A 22,804-nucleotide genomic window follows, 5' to 3' on the forward strand; every position below is an offset into this window, starting at 1 on the left:
TTAGTCTTCTAGTGTTTTCAAATATTAATTAAAGACGATACCGGTAATACGACGCCGGTAAACAATACAGCTGTAATATTAGATAATATTCCTATAATGCGGCTTCCAAATAAGGGCTTTAAACGTCTCGGCTTTTTTTAAAAATAGCCTCACTAGCAGGTCTAAGTTTACCCAGTTATTATAGATGTTTGGCTTAGGATATTTAACGTAAACATCTACCTCTGCTAGGATTAACGCAACTATAATTTGCAACGGCACTTTGGGGTATATATCCTCGTCTAGAACTTATTTTAAGGCCTTTTTAAGATCCTAGGAGCTTAAATATATCCCTCTAATTGGCGCTCTACTAAAGTAGATATAGTCTTAGTTACCAATAAAGGTGAAGATTAAGCGCTTAAAAATACTAGTTTCCGAATTGGATATACCGCAGAGGCTATGCAAATCTCTAATAGAATTAACTTATAGCCCTTCGTTAGGTCTATTTATTGTCTATAATGCCTAAAGTATTCCCTTATTAGTTAATAAGGAGGGCATATCTTTAGTAACTAAAGGTAATAAAGGCGAGTGTAGAAGAGTATTGGTTAAGGGTAAAAATATAATACTTGGAGTAAAGGATAAAGAATAGAGGAAGGATATATAATAGAGGCGCGTTAGAGGCTAGTAGGTAGAAAAGACGTGGCTTAGTAAACCAAGGTTTATCTAAGACTACTAACTACTTTAAAGGAAAAGTTCTATCCTGCACTAGTTAAAAAGACGCTAGCACATTTTAACTAGGTTAAAGAGGGTAGGCTAAAAGGCTAATTCTAAGACATCCAGATCAGAAAGCGACGAGTCTTTTTATTTAGTTTGATTTAGTTTTATTCTTACGCTATAGGGTGCTAAGAAGGCCTATAGGCTTACTAAGCTAATCTAATCTAATTAGAATAACTCTATGTTTTATGACGAGTCTTTTCTATTAGCTAGGTAGGTATTAAAACAAATAATATTAGCTAGCTAATAGGTAGAGATATAGAATTGTATAAGTAATCTATTTTATTTAAGGTGGCTTTAAGAGCCCTAATATATATAAGAGAATTGACCCCCTACAGGGGTCTCTAGAGGGTAGTGTAATAAGACAAAATTAGGCTGATACTAATATCTAATAGCCGTTATTATAGGTTAATATTACCCTAGCTATAAAGCTACCTCTATGGCCAATATTTTCTTTATAGAAGACTAAGTAAGTTATAGGGCGGCTAACTTATCGCTACCAAGTATATAAAGGTGGAGGACTTATAAGCTTACTATAAGCAAGTTCTTAACTTTAATTTAACGTATATGCAAACGATAATAAGATACTCCCGACATAGAAGTAACTAGATAGAAAAACAATACTAAGCCAAGGAAATCCTAATTAGCGCCTTAATTCTCAACGCCAGAAAACAAGAACGTAATTGCGAAAATCTTTTCTTATAAGAAATTTCTTATTTCTTTAGCTTCTTAGAGGCTCTATCTATAGTGCAATTCACCTTTTTTTTACGTGTCCCTCTCCTTAATAAATCTTCTAAATGATTATCTGGCGCCTCTTCTAGTTGGTCTCTTTACTTATATAGTTTACCCCTTTAAGCTATCTCTATTATAATATCTTTAAGCGATTTATATATCCTAGCATAACAATAGAGGTAACGTAGGTTCTTAGTATAGTATAATACGAGTTTCTTATACGGTATATTCGCGGGTAAAACCTAGGTAGGATACTAGTATACTACTGCAATAGGACTATATATAGATATAACTAATCTATATCTAGGGTTTTAGAGACGCTTTAAGTCCTTTATTATATAATAAGTTGGCAACTATAATAAGAGATACTTTAGTTATCCGTCTAAAATTATAGTATTAGAAAATTATTAACGCTTTAGTTAGGGGAGGTATATCTCTAAGGAAGTTTATAGGATTGGCTAAACTATTCTCTACTTAATTATTAGTATTGCTAAATAATATATAGGTGTTTTATAAATATACCTAAAGGTACTAGCAAACCTTTAATATAAACCTCTTTTAGTTAAGGTAAGTCTGTTTTAGCCTCGCCATGGCTCTTTATTAGCTTAGGTAAGACTATTTTAGTTTTACTACGGCCCTCTAGGCTCTTAAGGTAATTAGTATATATTTCCATATCTTCTTATATATTACCCTCTATATTATTATTAATTTTATAAGAGTTAACCTCATTAGGTGTTTAAGTAGGCGTATAAGGTATCTATTTCTGTATAAGGTTGGAAAGCTACAGTTATTTCTTCTCCCTGCTAGCAGATGCTATATCTTTATTATTAATGTAATTCTAGGATAATTTAAGATTTCTAGCAAGTTGACAAATAGGTATATTATCTTTGGGGTAATAGCATATTATAATATTTCTATAAGTACCAATTAAGGACCTATAGGTTATATTAGCAACGTATCTAAGCTTAGTTAAGGTAATATATATAATATCTAGTATTCTTATAAAGATGGTAAGGGATATATAGTTAAGAGGTTAAATTTAAAGGTAAGTCGAATTAATGGCATATAAAAGCTAGGAGCATAACGTTTATATTCCATTTCTCTCTTAGGGCGGAGTTAGGACAAAAGGCAGAAAGGAAAGGCGGAGTATACTAGCCGCTCTTTTCTACTTTATATAGTATCTGCGGTACAATATTTAGTAGCTATAATTACTCTTAGCTTACGTATTGTTTGCGCCCGAGACTATAGGCGCCTAAAGTAATCTATAAGTAAAGCATTAAGTAAGGCATTATTGGGGGTAGCTATTAGCTAAGCTGTTACTAAATTTAAACGGCTGACAATTCCTAATAAACGCCGTATACCTTAGTAGGGTTTAGAGGCGTTTATATAAAGTTATAAACTAAAACCAGAAGTTAACAATAACCCCTAATAACGCCTCTTTTAGCAGAAATAGCATTATATAATCTACTTCTGACACCTATTCTTCCCGGGGCAAGACACTACCTAAGTAGTACACTTATCCTAGCCAGTTAATCTTATATATTAACCCCCCATCTATAGCAAAGAAGCTATTAGTGCCTATAAGGTGGTTTAATTAGCATTATAGCTAAGCCCTTTATAAGCGCTCCGCCTTATACGGGTAGTAATTAACTCCTATTAATCTGCCTTGCGTTAGGGGAGATCTTTTACTTAAGGCGCTAAGCAGCCGGTACTTAAAGGTCTATAAACATATTCTATATCCCAACAGCATTAACTATAACTCCTTAAGTAGTATCCCGCAACTATTAAGTACCTATAAGTATACTATCCCTAAATTGCTAGCTACTAAATAGGTATTTATAGATAGAGAACCCGACTTTAGAGATAACAACAGCGACGTAAAGGCGTAGACTAGTTGCGAAAGTAACGCAGAGACATTATATAGCGGAGAAAATGGTTTTAGCACTAAAGATTAAAAAATAGGGGCAGATAGCAATAGAGAGGTGTTAAGCAACAAGGCTATATAGGCGACGGTTAAATACGGTGGCCTTAACTTTATAGTCTTAAATCTATATGTAAAGAAGAGTTCTAATAAAAGCTGGTAAAAGGGTTAAAACTTTAGCCTCTCTTTATTTAGCCTATCACGAAACAAAATAATATTTTACTACTCCTACCAGAGTCTCTGCCTACTTAACTTATAGCAAGCTATAAAGCATTCGCGATAATCTATACTTTCACTTAGATAAATTTATTTACTACCTTAAAAGTAATAATAGAAGGTAAATCTATACTAACGACCTAGGATTTTTTAAATTTCTTATAGACCTAAGACGCATGCCACGTTAGCAACTATTAGTTATATTTAAGACTACGGTACTTATAGATTTATATCTTAAGGATATAAACATATTTTTTTATAGTATTTTCTTTTTATTTAAATTATTTCTCTATTTATAGTATATAGCGGTTATTTATCTATTCCGGTGTAGTAGGGAGGGATAGTTAGGTTACGTAAGGGGGCTTAGACTTATAGCTACGCTTATAGGGCTGTTTATATAGGAACTTCTCTAAGTATATATAAGGGGGGTGCGAGTTGTTATAAAGTCTATATATATAGGAACTTCTTTAATATTTCTAGATCTAGGACTTATATATTTCCTTTTTTTATAGTTCTAGTATTTTCCTAATATTTACTTCCTATTTATATGCTAGGCGTTAATAGAGGGCGCTAGGTTAGATCACCCTGCTTATACAATCACTCTGCTTGCACAATTACTCTACTCGCACGATTGCCTAGCTCGTACGATCACCTAGTTTGCATGATTACCTAGTTCGCACAATCACCCAGCTCGCACAATCACCCAGCTCGCACAATCACCCAGCTCGCACAATCACCCAGCTCGCACGATCACCTAGCTCACACAATTACCCAGCTCGCACAATCGCCCAGTTCGCACGATCGCCCAGCTCGCACGATCACCTAGCTCGTAGGATTGCCCAGCTCCTATAAGCACCATGCTCGCACAGTCACCTAGCTCGCACGATCACCTAGCTCGTAGGATCGCCCAACTCCCACGAGCATCCAGCTCGCACGATTACCTAGCTTACAGAATTGCCCAGCTCGCACGAGCACTATACTCGCACGATCACCTAGCTCGTAGGATCGGCCAGTTCCCACGAGCATCTAGCTCGCATAATTAAAGCCGAAGTTATTAAACCCATTAATACCCAATTTGCACGCTAGGCATTAATTAGAGGGCGCTAGGTTAAACTACCTTACTTATATAATTACCTACCTTATAGGATCCCCTAGCTCCTATAAGCCCCTAGCTTCTATAACCTCCTAGCTTATAGGACTAAAGCTATAACCGCTAAATCTATTAAAATCCTAGCTGTACGTTTAGAGGGCGCTACGCCTAACTACCTAGCTCGCTCTTTTTATAGAATCCCTTAATTAATTAATAGTACCTAAAGGAAATTGTTACGGAGGAAGTAAGGAATAATAGTTAAAGTAGTGGAATATAGATATAGAAGCATTTATAAGCGCGTATTAAATTTATCCTCTAATAGCTAGTACTATTTAATTTTAATTTAATAAACTGCGCCAAATATATAGTGCTTTTTAACTCTAAGACTAAAGATAAACTATAACCAGATTTTTATTGCTACTACCCCTCTTATTTACGGCTCCCAGTATTAGTATTATAGCTATCTTCCCTAATAAAACTTATATTCGCACCTAGAATAATAAAGGTGTATATATTTATAAACTTTAACTAGTCCTTTAATAGGTTTGTGTCTAGCTTAACATTAATACTCTCTTACTATTAGCAGTGCTATATAAATATAAGTAGGTATACTTATATAGTACTAAGTTTTTATATTTAATATATCTGACTCTTTATATGGTATACCTATAACGCACCAAGTTATTATATCCAACTCTATATTTAGCTCTTTTTCCATTTCCACTAGATATTCTATATAGGCTTTATATTTACACATATATATTATTCCACGTTTTAGCGAACTATCTCCGCAGTAATACTAGCAGCGATTACAATAAGCTTAATAATTAAAAAGGCTAGACTTATATAATATTAGACCAGATAACTAGATACGGGAGGCTAGAAGTAGCTAGCCTCTATAACTTCCATTAGGGGAAACCTATATAGCCTATATTAGCACTATAAAAACAGCGACAATAGTCGAGGCCTATATAGGTTTACACTATGCGCATATTAAATGCTTACAATTAGGGCACCTTTCCCTAAGTCTAGCTCCGTTATAATAGTGCTATACCTTTTATTAGACTATTTAATATTATTATAGAAGGACACATACGCAAATCCAACATTACTACGGTAGCTGAAATTGTTATTATAGAGCCTATGGAATTACCTAATAGTAAAACTTATAATACGTGGTTTATAACTCTTAGGGTAATCTTTTTAGGCGGATTTAATAAGCGTGTTTTCTTCTTAGTTAAATCCGGTACTAAGATTAAGCTTTTTAAGTTGCCCTAACAGTTGCGTATAATTTTCTATACTAGATATTCTTTACTAGGATTAAGAACAGGAAGGCTAAAAGTTAGAAATTTATAGGTAGATATACGGGGCAGCCTAAAAGGTATAAGTCTTGGCATATTATATAAGCTCTTATTCTACAGGCCGTATATCATTTTATAGCTACTAATATATACTATACTATCTATAAGGCGTATATACTATCTATAAGGCGTATATACTAGCTTCTAACCCCCTCCGTTCTATCTATATTATCCGGCGCTATCTATATTTTATAGTATAATCTATATCGGTTAAGCAACTTAGTATAACTTCCCCTTTCTTTTATCTCTCCTTTTTTTAAGAAAATAATTTTATCGGCACCCTTAACTATGCTAAGACGATAAGTAATAGTTAAAATTATTTAACCTTTCCCCCGACTTTTAAGTAATTCGCGAATTAATTTCTTTATTATATTATCTATAGCAGATATAGCTTCGTTAAGAAGCAAAATCTTTAGATTTTTAAGAAAGGCCCTCGCGATAGTAACGCGTTAACGCTTACCGCCTAAAAGTTTAATACCTCCTTTCCTAACCACTATATTATATCTAGCATTATAACTTATAATCCGTTTATATATAGAAGCGGCTTTATAACTTTCCGCAATTTTAATATTATTAGTATAGAGCCTATATAATATAATTTCCCTAATTAACTTACTTAGTATTTTAAGGTTTTAGGGTATAACTGTAATATTTTCTCGCAGACTTCTTAGTATAACATCGCTAATATTTTGGCCATTAATTTTAATGCTCCCTTTACTAGGGTCGATAAACCGCTTTAAGAGATTAAGAAGTATAGACTTACCGCTCCTAGTTAGTCCAATAAGCGTAATAGTCTTTCCGCCCTTGACTATAAAACTAATCTTCTTTACTACTGGCTCGTCGGCGTAAGAAAATGAGACGTTATTAAATTTAACGCGGCCGGCGGTAACCTTAAGGTACATTACTCCTTCTTTATTAACGATAGATGGCTTAGTTTAAAGAAGTTTAGAAAAGCGTTCTTTTATACTAAGGTAGCCTATTAGTATATTATACGTTCGTATAAGATAGCCTATAAATATAAATGTGTTTTACTAGGAACCAATTAAAATAAATAAGCCGCCTATACTTACGGTATCCTATATAAGGCGAAGAAGCAAGACTAGTACTAAAATTACTAAGCCAATTGCTTTTAATCCCTCCCTAAATAGACTAGTAAAAAGTTATAAACACTTTATCCGTAATCCTAGTTTGTTACTATCTATTAATATAGAGGAATATCCGCACCACTCCTAATTTTAATAATTAGCTGTTTTTACCAGATCCCAGTATATAACTATATTGTACTTAATCTAGCCCTCCTTACACCTATTTATACTATAGTCTTAATATATTAAAAAAGCTTAGGATTTTTAATAAGCTTAGTCCAGATATAAATAACGATTACGCCTATTATAATAAGTCCTATATATATATCGATAAAGTGCAAGAAATAAACTATAAAGGTAATAACGTTAATTACGGAAGGTATTAAATTGAGGATTAGACTCTCCGTAAGATGGATATACTATTCTTCTAAGACTATAACCTCTAAGACTTCCTTAGAGCTATTATTGCTATAGAAGTCTAGTAAAAGTATTATAACGTGTCTTAAGGCGTACTCTTTTAGGTTATGTATTAAATATTCTATAACGTACCCCTTTATATACGAGTTAAACCGGTTTAGAATAAAGGTAAGTAGCGCCATTACCTATAAGACAAATTCTTAAACAGGAATAGAACCTTTAGCAGTTAGTTAATATAACTTAAAAAGGATAAGAATATAGACCAGATCTATCTATAATAGCATTTATAAGTGCACCCGTTTATATTAATGGCAATATTGCTAGTAGCTTAGCTAAGATTTATAGGATACCTACTAGGCAAAGCAATAACCATATTTTTAAGTCCTTTGGCTATAGGTACGGTATAACTACTAAGAGATCCTCTATATAATCCCGCTAGCTTTTAATATCACTAGCTTAAGGCTGCTTAAGTAGCGGTTCCGCTTTACTTACTAGGTAAGGTATTCTATATAGAATAGAGAGCCTAACTAATAGAAATATCCTTAAAATTGGTATTATAAGGCGCATAACTTAATAGACGTTAATTGATTAGCTAATGGCGAGGATAATAAAATAGGCGACTTTAAGGATATAGGTAATTAGGCAAGAGCTAAAATAAGAATACCTTAGGTAAATTAATTCGAGTTAAAAAAGGATCTAAATAGTACTTTATATAAGTATTGAACTTTCTATAAAGACCTAAACGTCTAATTAGTATAGAACTATAATTCTATATAGGGACGTCATATATATGCGTATAGAGTAATTTGCTAGTATATAGCCTGGAGAATACCTTCTATACCCTAGCCATTATTAGATATGCTTGTAGTTGCAGAATTTAGATACTTATATAGCTGGCTACAATTTTTACTACTATCCACGATATATAAGTTGGCCGCTTCCTATATATAATTAGTAACAACTGCGATCTTATAGATTGTATAGTATAGGAGAGGAAAGAAACAACTAGAAGGACGGAATAGATATAGTTAATAGTCTTAAATAGGCCGTTAAAACCAGACTCTGCACCTATACAAGGTGACGGCTACGAACCTACTAGTCTTCGGATTTAGTAGAGCCAACGCAGAGACGTTTATACGGCAGCGCAGCGTCGGCGCTGCGACGTTGTGGTGGCGGTGCGAAATTTTTTTTTCCTGCTAGGAGGGTGAGCCCCAGCGGAGGGTTATGAACACGACTACCACGATTTCACGTACACGTTAAGCACACTTAAACTACGGCATTTATATACGGCAGCGACCCTCTTTTTCTTATGCGGTATAACAGTATATATACCATACGGCACCTACACGTAGCTAAACCGTACCTCGCAGGTAGAAGGCCTAAGCCTCTTTTACTCGCCTCTATCCCTTTATACCTTAATCTACCTAGTAATCTTTAGGCCTTAACTATAGAAGGTATATAACCCATCTAACTAGGGACGAAGCCACTAGGAAGCTAGGTAAAGGCCTAGAGTAGGAAAATAGAAAGGAATAAGGGACATATAAGGATGGGGTAGTAAAAGGAATAGGAGGACTATAGGCGAGATATACGTATAGGGTAGTAAGAAGGAGTAAGGGCAGGATAACTTAACTTTATAGTATTTATAAACTTAAATAGAAGTATGGTACAAAAGGCAGATAGGGTAAAATAGGCAATTAGGGACTACGTCCCAGAACGGTAACCTAACGGTATTTTTCCTCCCGTTAACGTAGTACGGGTATACTACCTAGAGGGGTTTATGCTGTATTACCTCTTACGTCTTCCTTAGAGGTTTTTTGTACCTAAAACTTAACGGTAATACATAGTCTGCATGGACTTAGAAGAGGACCGTATTGGACTTTAAACAAGAATCAATAATAATAATAGTCTTAAATAGCTGCATAATTTATGGTTTTATAAAATAAGATATATTTACTATAATAATTTTTAAGTAAGACAGCTTGCTAGACCTTTTACACCTAGTCTTCCCTAAATAGCTAAAGAACTAAAAATAAGGTAGAATTATTACTAAAACCTAATATTAGATCGGGGCCTAGATACCGGATAAGAATATATACAGAGTGAAATTATCCAACGGATAGGGACTAGGATAATGGCAACTCTTAGTTAATATCTAGTAGAGCGTAGGCGTGTATAGCAGATTTTATATATGTTAGGGGAGTTTGGATAAGGTAAATAGAGGAGGGCTATATAGCAAACTAGTATTAAGTGGTATTAATCTAACGCTTTAGGGCAGAATCCCCCTTCCACTAAATACCCGCTTTATGTTGGTTCTTCGCCCGCCTTATATATCCTTATCCTAGCCATTTATTACTTATTCCCTCTCTTTATAGGGTCCTAAGGTAGCTTATGCGGTATTTTAGGTTTAATACTTAATTAGTTTATAGGATCCTAAGGCCTATCTAGTATCTTAGGTTAACTGTTTAATTAACTTGCCTCTTATTACGCTAAAACTTAAATAAGTATTTACATTAACTATTTATAACTAAAACTAACTAGATAGAATTATGCCCTAGGATTATACCCTAGGGAAATTGCTCTTAATAGCCTATAATATACGTCACCGAAAAACCTTATTACGTATTAGGGACATGTTCGCTTCTTATAGCCCGTCCGCTATATAAGTTTAAACCTCCTTTTAGATAGGTAGAGGAACCTATATCTAAGAATTATAGGTTTTAGTAAGATCCTTAGCTTCCTTACGCGATAAGTACTACCTAGCATTAACTAATACTTTATAGTGCGCATAATATATAGCTTACTAAAAAGTATTTCCATTCGTTATCTATATATCCTGCAGCGGTATATACGTCTTAGCTAGACTTATAAGATATAGTGGCGTTAAAATGGAAGATTAGGACGATATAATATAATTTAAGTAGGGTTATAAGACGAAGACCTAATTATTCCGACTAATTATATCGCTTTAACTATTTTAACTATTTTAACCATTTTAACCGTTCTAACCGTTCTAACCGGCATAACCCGCTTACTATCCCTAGACGCCACCAATAAAGCCTTAAATTAGTGTGAAAATCCCGCCCCTAGCAACTTTCGCCTTAATACGCCTTCCTATATCCCTAATGCTTATAGATAAGGGAGAACTAAGCTATATAAGTTAAGATGCTAATTATAGCCCTATAATAATAGGAGCGTTAAATTCGGCTCGATTAATTGGCTAGTTTTTATTAATAACGGTTAGACACGAATTTACAGTTAAGGGATAAGTACAGTTTTATAAAATGCTCTTGACTAATTATAAACGCCATAAATACTATAATAGATGCCACCCTAGCTTAAGTACGGCGCAAAGAGGCGGATACTTAAATGGCTTCAGATATTAGGGTTTCTATCTTTAATCCTGTTACTTTCCTACAATTTATAATTCTAAAAACCTATATATTCCGATAAAGATATTACCGTAAACACTATAACGCACACCTACTACCTTATATTAGAGGATTTCTTTAGAGGTTAGATAATTTACTTACTAAGAAGTAATAATCCGTCTAAGAAAAGATAAGGATAATTAAACTTGCTATAGCTAGAAAAAAGCTAATAATTACACCAAGTATAATTATCCGCGATGCTTTATCTAACTAAATTTGTTTTACTATAACCCAGGAAGATGCATTACAGCCTAGATATATACGCCACTCCCACTCTATAATAAGTTAGGCTATAGTAAATAGAACCTACACCGAGATACTTCCTAAAGCTGTTAAGATGCGTACTAAAAGTCGGCTTAATATTAAGAATAATAGCACTATACTAAAAGGCTGGAGTAGGGAAGGGAATAAAATAGCGACAATAAGTACCTAGCGTGCTAGGTAGGGGCTCTAGCGGTATTGCTTGTAGGAGTTCCATAAACTTATAACCTAGTTCCCTATTAGTGGATTCCTTTAATATAGTGGCCTTGTAAACCTAGATAACTAATATAAGTAATAATAGAGACTCTAGCAACTAGGTTATTGGCTATAATAAGTTTTAGGGTAGGTAGACTTTCCGGAGCTTTTTATACTGCTAAATAAGAAGCCTAATAATAAGTTTAGGAAAAATAAAAAGGAGGAGCACCTAAAGTAAAAGATGCTCCTTAAAGTGGCTTAGCTTATAGTACTAATAAAGTATAATACGGAATAGTATAAAGTAATAAAAGAACTGTGTATAGAAATACGTAGCGTAGGCAAACTAATAATTATATATTTTTATAACCGAAACAACTAAGAGCGGTAAAGGGAGAAGGTAATTATATCTTCGCCCTAGTTAACCTACCGCCCTTATATCTATGCTAGCGATACTAGAACTTATAGGGAAGTGGCCTTAAATATCCTATCGCAACTTATAGAAGAACTAGTATAATATTAGAAATGCTTTTCTAGGGGGTTGTATACTATCTCCTAAGGTAAACGAAGTTAGTATAAGGCTATAGATGTGTCGGGGCAGGCGGGATGGGCTGACTTTAGGGGGCTAGGGGAGGCGTTTTACGCAGTAACCACTAAATCCTAGACGTAGCGCACCGCGACCACCAAATTATAGACGCCTTCGTACCGCGACCACTAAATTATAGATATACTAAAAATTAGAGCGGCTACTTACGGCCGACATGGTAATTACCGCCTCTTTTAGCTAAATACATTCGAATCTAAATCCATAGCTTTAATGTAGTCGTTATCCCTTAATTAAAGATTAAATAAGCTAGCAATTATAAATAAGGATTAAAATCTGTAAGTAAGTATTAAAGTAATATTAAGTTATAGCTAAATCTAGTGCCTAGGATAAAACTCTATAATATCTAGGAAACACTAATCAATACCAGTTAGAGATATAGTTAAATAGCTGCTATTAAGTAGGAAAGGTTATATAAAAACGAGCCGCCGCCTTACTCCTAAGTAGTTAACTTAGAAGAGACAATTTATATTAGAGGTAAGTAATCCTAGGAATATATCAGGATTTTTTTTTTGTGCACGTTGTTGCAAGCGAAAATCGGGGTCTGCAAAACCTGCGTAAGTCGCAATTTGCGGCGATTCGCAGCAATTTGCTACAAACACGCAGCTACGTATAAGTAGCCTATGCAAATTGCTACAAATACGCAGAAGCTCCGCACGAAGCTCTGCACGAAGCTCTGCACGAAGCTTTACATAAAGCTTTACACGAAGCTTTGCACGAAGCTCTACACAAAGCTCTGCACAAAGCTCTATACGAAGCTCTACACGAAGTTCTACACGAAGCTCTGCACGAAGTTCTACACGAAGTTCTATACGAAGCTCTGCACGAAGTTCTACACGAAGCTCTGCACGAAGCTCTGCGTACAGAGGCTCTGCACGAAGCTCTGCACGAGGCTCTGCACGAAGCTCTACACGAAGCTCTACACGAAGTTCTGCACGAAGCTCTGCACGAAGTTCTACACAAAGCTCTGCACGAAGCTCTGCACGAGGCTCTGCACGAAGCTCTACACGAAGCTCTACACGAAGTTCTGCACGAAGCTCTGCACGAAGTTCTGCACGAAGCTCTGCACGAAGTTCTATACGAAGCTCTACACAAAGCTCTACGTACAGAGGCTCTGCACAAAGCTCTACACGAAGCTCTACACGAAGCCCTACACGAAGCTCTACACAAAGCTCTGCACGAAGCTCTACACAAAGCTCTACTAAGACTCTGCACGAAGCTCTGCACGAAGCTCTACACGAAGCTCTACACGAAACTCTGCGCAAAGCTCTACGTACAGAGGCTCTGCACGAGGCTCTACGCGAAGCTCTACGTACGGAGGCTCTACACAAGGCTCTACGCGAAGCTCTGCGTACGGAGGCTCTACACGAAGCTCCGCATAACACATTACTATCGGGTCCCCGCTATATTCCCGATAGCCTCTACACATAGGTAGCCACCTTATTTTTTACCCTTCCTTCCTTATATCCTCCCTACCTAGAGAGGCACCAGAACGGCAGCCAGCAGACGACCATCGCTAGAACCAGATAACCGTCACCAGAACCAGACAACCGTCCCCAGAGCCAGACGACCGTCCCCAGAGCTAGACGACCGTCACTAGAGCTAGACGATCGTCGCAAGAGCCAGACGACCGTCGCCAGAGCTAGACGACCGTCGCAAGAGCCAGACGACCGTCGCCAGAGCTAGACGACCATCGTCATCTAGACGACCGTCACTAGAGCTAGACGATCGTCGCCAGAGCCAGACGACTGTCGTCAGAGCTAGACGACCGTCGCCAGAGCTAGACGACCGTCGCCAGAGCCAGACGACCGTCGCCAGAGCTAGACAACCACCAACCGTTCGAACGACCCAGCTAGTAAACACTAAACGATTCGATCGGTCGAATCAAACCAGAGCCTTATTATTAGTCTATTACCGAATCAAATTAAACCAAGCCCTCCTATAGAGGCACCCCAGACGACTACCGTTTAGAGGTAGTATAGATAGATAGGTACAGACGGTAGGTATAGACGGTAGGCATAGACAGGTAGGCACAGACAGTAGGCATAAACAGGTAGGTACAGACAGTAGGCATAGACAGGTAGGTACAGACAGTAGGCATAGATAGGTAGGTATAGGTAGGTGGGTATAGACAGACAGACAGATAGATAGGCAGGTAGGCAGGTAGGTAGGCAGGTAGGTAGGCAGGTAGGTAGGTAGGCAGGCAGGTAGGTAGGCAGGCAGGCAGGCAGGTAGGTAGGCAGGTAGGCAGGCAGGTAGGCAAATACCGCCAATTGACGATATAGAGCCTCTACGAGAGGCTTCCCCCTTACTACCTAAGTAGATAGCTCTATATTTTATATAGTTATAATATAAATATATTTAAAAGAATATTATAGTAATCTATGCGAATATATAATAATCTAGGTATTATATAATATAATTTATATAGTTACAATTTGTACAGTTTATACATTTCGTACATTTTGTACATTTCGCACAGTGGTTAAGTATTTTGCTGCAATTTGCTATAGGATGCTGCAATTTTGTTACAAAATGCGCGTTTTACGCAAATCGCTAAGGACCATATCCACCCACCGCGACCGTATAGTTTGCCGCAAATTGCCGCAAACTGCAACAACGAGCCTAAAAAAAAATTTCCTGATGTAGGGACTGTTCCTCTAAATATATCGGTATATAATAAGTCCCGCTTAACCTCTAATCCTTTTTATAAGTTAGGCATAAGGCTAAGTTCTATTAATAGTTGCCTTATACGTATAAGAGCTGTCCGCCTCTTTAAGTGCACTATTAGGCTAACTTATGTTTTAAGTGCATATATATGGAGTAGACGCAATAATAGATTTAGTGCTTTTTAGTTATTAAGCCTCCATTATACTAATACCCTAGATTAATTAGATACACTAAAATTAAAATAAGGTCAGTAATATATATATAGCTAGATAATTACAGAATACTAAGCTAATTACTAGAAAATGCTATTTTAAATAGTAATAAATAACTCCGCCGTGAATATTTTTTAATAGTCGGATATAATACGCTAGGTAGTTATATACCTAGTATATAGTAATAAGAACTAAGAGTATATTACTAAATATATAATATATAGGGAGCGCCTTATAGTCAGACAAATAAAAGCTTTATTAGGGTATAGGTTGTTTCTTAATTAAATTTTGCTCTTGTTTACGTGTTTAGTTTTCTGGTTCTCTTAGCATTAGTAAAGCAACTAGCCCTAAATTTAAATCGCGTTATATAAAGGTTAAGATTTTCTCTAAGTTAAAGATATAAGCTCCCTTGCCCTTAAAGTCTATAGACACTAGGAGAAGTAGTTACTAGACCTATCCGATAAGAACTCTACCTATCTTGTCTTGCAGCTTCTGCGAGATTAAGGCATTGTAGTTCTTAAAGGTGCAACTGATGCTATTCTAAAGTGGCCGCAAATCAACGAGAATAAGGTTATGCCAGTTTTCTTTCCTTTAAGGAAAAAAAGCTCTGCTTACTAATACCTTTAAAGTTTATAAATGCCTTTATTAGTTCTGCTAGGGACGGTGGTTTTTAAGTCTTATATATTAAAGAACACGATTTCCCTTAATATACCACACTTATAATTAGATAATTAGCGGATTAGAAACAGCTAGCTAATAACAATAATATTATTACTATTAGTTACTATTATCTTAGAGGAGACACTAATTAGAGATAGATTGTGTAGTATGACCTAGCCCTTTAAAAGGAAGAGACTAATAAAATATCCATTATTAAAGCATGCGGAGGGGATATGTAAGTAATTACGCCTACTGATTAAGCCAGCTCTTATTAAAATTAGTATTATTTATAATAGGTAGCTAAGACGATTAAGTCCAACTCCTATTGTTAGAGAAGGGAAAGTAATAGTAATTTATTATATATGGAATGGAAATAAGCCTACTTAATAGGTAGCAAGACGCAACTAGTTTATGTTATTTAAGAGATATTTTATCTAATCTCTTTACTAAGAGTCCTAAAGCTGTGCCTATTAACCCTAGCCCGCTCCAAATATAAGATTTATAAAGGAAACGTTAGCGGCGTAAGGTTTCGTCCTAAATTTAAAAATTCCCTTACTATAACCCCCCGGTTTACCTGCCAGAAACTCTATATATAGAGCTATATATCTAATATCCCCTTTAACACCATTTCTACTAAACCTAACCATATTAGCACTTAGTGACCCTAACCTAAAGTCCCTTCCAGCTTTAGGTTTAACAGAAAAATTAGTATATAGATCTATAGTAAATCCGAAACTCTCTTTAGTAGCGCTTAGTGCCATAGAGAACTTAAACACCCTTTTACCTTCTTATGCTTTAGGTTTAATCGCATATAGCGCAGTGCTTAGTACTATAGTGAATTTAAAGTCTCCTCCTATAAAAGACGTTGGGATAGGCATTTAAGTGCTATCTTCGGCTTTTAAAGTTAAGGGGCCCATTTCAGCGCTTAGAGAAATGGATTCTCCTTAGCTACCGCCATTAAAGCTAGGTTTTGACGAGTCTATATAAGGCGTGTAAATAGTGAAGTCTTCCGTTTGTTTTATTTAACTACTAGCCTCCGCCAGTTACGAGTCTATATCTCTATAAGCATTTCTAAAATAATATAATCTTACGACGTACTCTTCTTAATGTATATTATAAATAGTGTAAACATTTAAGTCCGCGATAAAGCTTTTATACTATAAGCTTTCCGCTTATATTAAAGAAGACTAGTAGGAGAGTTAAATTAGTGGCNNTANNNNAGANACGTATCCTNGTTAANATAACNCNTTANAATCTTATGNCTAAACCCCTNTAAAGTTTTAATATACTTATAATATAAATCTAGACGCTAGTAATTTTTGTTACAATCTTTAATAGGACAATCCTACTCTCCTTTTAACTTCGGGGATTAAAAATATCTAGCTCCTATATAATGCTTAAGGGCAAGAATACGACCAGTAACGGCCTTAGTGAAGGCGACTTCGTCCACTTATATCGTGGGCGATAGCCTAAATATCTCCTCTAGAATACTAACTCGCGCATTAAGGGCTTTATATAATATAGATAAACGGTACAATTATAGGTTAACATCTTTTCTCTTCGGCGGATATTGACGTTTAGTAGGTCAGGGGTAAGGTAGAGATTTTTCTACAGATGTATTTATTAAATATATATTAGTTTCTTTATAAATGTTAGTATATATACTGTCTATAGCGTACGAAGAACTACTTACCGCTATCCTATTTAAAAGCTATCGGATATATTTAACGGGCGGGCGGTTAGTAAAATATTATAAGTATATATACTAAGGTTTACCTAGCCTATATCCGAGGTCTTACTGTTAAGGGGCCGTTCTAAAGCAAGTTTCGTTCGGGCCGGATATATACAATAACTATCACTTATTGCTAGGTTTGGAACACATTAAATGCTTTATTAGAGATAGTTTAGTTTCTCCACCCTAAATGCTTATTTACAGTGCATTTACGAAGAAGAGAATTATATACGCCCTTTGCCAGTAATGCGCAGCCCTCTTTACGTTCGTTAAATTATTTCCTCCTTTGCCTTCTTATGCATATTCGAGTAAGCCTCTTAGTTTAATATATATTTGCAGTCACTTAGAAGAAATTCTTATATAAGCTTCTTAGGCCTCTATATAGACCTATAGAGGCGTACTACAGTTTTTATTAAGCCTGTATTTACTATAATAGGAAATTAGTTATGCATTAATAGCTTAAGTATTTACTCTTATACTACGACAACGTTTACTAGATATCTTTTTTATATCTCCTAGTATTTCGTGCACTAAGCTCTTATAGTATAGCGGAGATAAATATACTTATAGTAAACCTAGGTATAATTATATATTACTAGTAGCAAACAGAAGGGAATAGATATTAAAGGATATTAAATAACAGTAAGAAATTTAAGCATTTTATTCTTAAATAAAAAGGATTACCGATTAAAAGAGCGTATATTGCTTTAAGCGTTAGAAAAGTAGGGTACCTAAGATCTCTATTACTACTAAAGAGTGCTAGGAATTAATAAAGTATTTACGCAAGAGCTTATATTATATAACACTATATAGGGCCCTCTAGACAAACACTAGATAAGTAATAAGTATATCCCCTTTACTATCTTGAACTACTAGGATCTATTACTAATACTGTTAAATCTAGTATGCATATTATAATTAGATTAGATCTTAATATAGGGCTCTTTATACTAGTGCTTACGGTATAAAGCGTTTATAATTTAGTAGTCCCGGTATAGAAGTGTCTATAATTTAGTGGTCGTGATGCAAAGGTGTTTATAATTTAGTGGTTGCGGTACAAAGGCGTCTAGGATTTAGTAGTCACTGTAAGCCACTAAACCATTTAGGGTTCCGCTATAATTTAGACAAGAGCTAATTAAGAAGCTAATATTACTTTCTTTCCTCTTAATATTATCCCGGATATAATCTAAGCCAAATTATAGGAGATCCTTAAGGTTAGATAACCCAAGCCTTATTTTACAACTCTCCACATTCTATAAGCCTTCGATATAATTATTTAATAGGCTTAGTAGGAGCTAATTAGATTTATCCCTAAAGCTTATTACCTATTTAAGAAGATAAGCCGTCTTAAAACTAAAATAATTTAGGAGTATATATACTCCAAATAATAGCAATAAGCACGACGTATGTTCCCTATAAAGTATTATAGGTAATTAAAGTAGCCCTTTTTCCTTGCTCGCTCCTTCTACTTACGCAGCGTTTTTTTAGATATAGGACTTTCTAAAACTTTCTAAGGTTCCGCTTAGCAGTCCGCTCCCTAATAGTCTATCTTTTTAACTTTATATATTCTACTCTTTTACTATCTAGAACGCGGAATAGTAGGACACCTTACGCTTTAAATAGAGAGAAATCTAGTATTCTATATTAGGAATGCTTATATCGCTATATTAATTATTAATACGCTAGATTATTCTATATATAATATTAGTGTTAGCGCCACGTTGATATATAGAAACTTTATATCCCGCCTACTCTTAGTGGTCCATATCTTTAATTCTATATATTTCTGTATTTTAAACTTCTTTAATATTGTATATAAACTTAGCCGTCTACTTTTAACTACTAACTGCCGCGATAGAATGGAAATAGGTAAGTAAAAGGATGCTCTGCCCTATAGTTACTAGAGTTAACAGTCCACCTATAGAGGGGCAGCTACCGATGCAGAAAACTTACGCGTATAACTATAGCGATTATAAAAAAAGTTACGTTTAAGCGGAGCACTTAAGGCGGCACCAATAATCCCGTAGGTCTCTGCTCTATTTAACCGTAGTATATATGCCTAACTCTTATAGACGCTAAAGAGCCGACCCACTATTGCGATAAATGCCCTAGAGATTTCTTCTAAGGCGACCTCCTTAAGTTATATAAGAAGCATTATAAAACAAGGGCTGTTGCCGGCCACGGTTAAGACTTGCGAATTTAGGTACTAGGCTTAAAGTAGAGAATAAGATTGCCACGAAGTATAAACCCATACCTTTAATACTCCTTTAAGAAACGTAAGTGTAATAGTAATAGCAATAAACCTTGCCTAAGATGCTTACTGGCGGGTTTATAATGCGTTTATAAGTAGAGGCGTAACTAGGCGAATCTCCTAAAAGTATTAAAGAAGGCTAGAAAACTGGCAGAAGAGATAGATAGGAGAATAATAGGAAATAAAGAGGATAAATTAATGCTAGGGGTTTAGTTCTACTCCCCGTCCTTAGATTTATCTACTATCCTATTTTCCTTAAACTCCTTAGCGGCTTTACCTAAATAACTATGTTACCTAGAACCAAATTTTCTCTTTAAAAGCATCTCCTGGTGTTAGACTTGCTCGTATTTAAGGTTCTCTAAAAAAACTAAAATATCGCTATATAAGTGCGGCTATATATGGGATAAGCACTATAGCAATATAGAGCATAGTCAGGCTCCTTTAGGTTTTATGCCTCTACTGTAGATATATAACAATACTACATTACATACCTCTTCCGTTTCTTCTTAGTATTATTCTTTAGTGCCCTTAGCTAATTTTAGTACATATAAGCCCTTTATAATATGCGTAAAATATTAAATTAATATCTAACATACTAGGAGAGTTCCCTCCACTAATAATAGAGGATAGTGAATCATTTCCTAAAAGACATTTTATCAATGCTAATAATAGTAAAGTTATATAATTTTAAGGTATCTTAAATATGCTAAAGCATTATATAATTACTCTTTATACTAGATCCTATTAATTTAGGAAATGTATTTTTATCTACTAGGCTTTATATAGTAGTATATTTATAAGGTGTTACGGCTTAAACAAATGCCTCTAAACCGAAGCTTGAACGAATGCTATATTACCAAGATACTAAGCTAAAGAGAAGGAAAAGGGGTCGCCAGGACCGATATAAACAAATATATAGGGTAAGCCGCTAAGGCGCTAGCTTTAGGCGGGCCAATTATAGGTCGGCAGAATATGGCAAAATTTAGTAGGTAACGTGCAATAGCGCCATTATATCACCCCCCTCTTTAAAAGAAAGCCTGCCCTTAGGCTTAGTTAGAAAAAATAGGGTAGCACTAGGCTTATAAACGTAGGATTACAAAAATATAAGATAAGGAGATAAAAGGGGACACGAGTCCGTCCTAATTAAGTATAAAGGGCGATTATAGGCTAAGTGGAAGCACTAAGCCAGAAAGAGTAGCCGCTAAAAGTCTTAGCACGGATCTGACTAATTAGACAACTTTAACCGGCGGTTAAAGTTCCTAGATATCTGAAATTTTACGGTACTAGTAGAAAACGGCAGAATATAGCAGAATTTGGCAGACAGCTGTATTAGGGCTTTAGGATGTTTTTATCCCTATATTCTTCCAGTAACTTATCGTCTTTATTATGCCAGCATTCCATCTATTTATTTAGGTACTTTAGGGGTTTAGGCGTATTAGGGTATTAGTTATAGAATTCTTTAAGCTTCTGGGGGCAGCCTATAAAGTTCTATATAGGGTACTAGGTTAGGTCAGGATTGTAGCCCTTCTATTAGACATGGTATTTTAGCGCTCCCTATACTATCTTATAGGCTAGTATTTCGTTAACCTCCTATTTATTATTACCGTTTACTTAAACTAGTAGGGGAGGCTCGTTCTTTTATCCAGGTAATAGGTCATTTGTAGCTTTCCGTAACTTATCTAATAAGAAGATAGGGTGAACCCTAATTAAGTCTAGGAGCTTTATCTTGTATGAGTTACCTATCTTCTTAAAAACCTTATATGGTCCTGCCATCTAGTAGTCCAGCTTACGGCTAGGTCGTTTAGTCCTCTAATTCCTTATTATAACCTAAACTATATCGCTAGGGGCAAAATCGGGCTCTTAACGGTGTTTGTTTGCCTGCTATTCTATTAACCTCTAAGCTTTTTTTAGGTTCTCGCGGGCTACCGTCTAGGCCTCCTCTAATTGTTTGGCGTACTATTGGGCCTTAGCATAGGATAGCTTCTCTTATATAGTTTAGGGTTCTTTTAGCCTTTTTCAGTTAAAGCTTGTGCGGGGTAAATATTCTATTTCCAGCTAAATCGGGGCAAACCCTGTGGAGTTATAGGGTAGGGTTGCTTGCGCGTAGTCTATTAAGGGTAGTAGTTTAGACTAGTTATCCTGGAAATAGTTAACGAAGGGCCTAAGCCTCTGGTCTAGGTACTAATTTATAATCTCTATCTAACTATCTATCTGGGGGTAATAAGCTGTAAAAAGCTTTAGCTTAATATCTAGGATCCGGGTAAACTTATTCTAGAAGGCTAATATAAACTACGGCCTATAATCGGACACAATAGTATCTAGTGGTCTGTAGATTTGGTAGACGTAATGGACATATAGCCGGGCTGCCTCTTTAGTATTAATATTCTTGTAATATAGAATTAAGAATGGGCGTTTACTAAAGCGGTTAACTATAACTATAACTATATCGTATCCGTTACGGTCCCTAGGTAGTTTGTAGAAGTCTATAAAAATATGCTACTAAGGGCGCTCTAATATCGGGAGTGGCTTAAGTAATCCTGGGGTCTTATCCCATAAGATTGTAGCTCTCCAGTAGTCTTCGCAGTTCCGTATATATTAATTAATATCCGCAACCATTCTCGGCTAGTAGTAGCGGTAGTTAATAATTTTATAGGTCTTGTTCTTACTAGGGTATACTATAAAGACTTGGCAATAAGCTTCGCGGATTAGTTTAGTCCGTAAATTATTAACATCAGGGACTATAAGCCGCTCCTAGTATAAAAGCAATCCTTCCTCCGTCTTAAAATCGGGGTCTCCTTTCGCGGCTTATTTACGGAGGGCCCTTAGGGCGTCAGCCGTGCGGTTTACAGTTAGGAGGCGGTCAATTAGCCCTATTAGCTTATCTAAGGACTCCTCCATCGGTGCTAGCTTGTTTTACTAGGAGTCTAGCTCCTTAAGAATCCGCGGGTCGAGCTATTCTAGATAGAGGAGGGCGCACGTCCAATATTAGGTCTTTAGCTTATCCTAGGGTCCTACATCTTATTCTCTTTGGGTTAAGGCATTAGCCTTAGAGTTTTACTTGCCAGAATAATATATAATTATAAAGAAGAATTAGGAGAGTATTTTGGCCCACTAGGCTTATCGCCCTATAAGCTGCTTTATAGTTATAAAGTACTCTAGGGCTTTATAATCTGTATATATCTTAATCCGGGAGTTTATACCTTTAAGCTCTGTACGCTATTA

General features: G+C 35.7%; 3 protein-coding genes across 3 annotated transcripts; 1 reads left to right on the plus strand and 2 right to left on the minus strand.

Annotated features, from left to right (window-relative positions):
* Positions 1-6,702: 6,702 nt before the first annotated feature.
* Positions 6,703-7,002, minus strand: K441DRAFT_551231 (P-loop containing nucleoside triphosphate hydrolase protein; the record flags this gene model as incomplete). The annotated part of the gene is made up of 1 exon (XM_067643089.1): positions 6,703-7,002. A coding segment is annotated over one exon (300 nt), but the record flags the coding sequence as incomplete, so codon positions are not given.
* Positions 7,003-12,768: 5,766 nt separating this feature from the next.
* On the plus strand, positions 12,769-13,870 carry K441DRAFT_656763 (uncharacterized protein; the record flags this gene model as incomplete). The annotated part of the gene is made up of 3 exons (XM_067648057.1): positions 12,769-13,612; positions 13,676-13,739; positions 13,779-13,870. A coding segment is annotated over one exon (720 nt), but the record flags the coding sequence as incomplete, so codon positions are not given.
* On the minus strand, positions 13,862-14,259 carry K441DRAFT_656765 (uncharacterized protein; the record flags this gene model as incomplete). The annotated part of the gene is given in 2 exon segments (XM_067648058.1): positions 13,862-14,061; positions 14,075-14,259. Coding segments are annotated over 2 exon segments (156 nt in total), but the record flags the coding sequence as incomplete, so codon positions are not given.
* Positions 14,260-22,804: the final 8,545 nt, after the last annotated feature.

This window comes from Cenococcum geophilum (genome assembly GCF_001692895.1).
Source record: "Cenococcum geophilum 1.58 unplaced genomic scaffold K441scaffold_12, whole genome shotgun sequence".
Taxonomy (NCBI): Eukaryota; Fungi; Ascomycota; class Dothideomycetes; order Gloniales; family Gloniaceae; genus Cenococcum; species Cenococcum geophilum.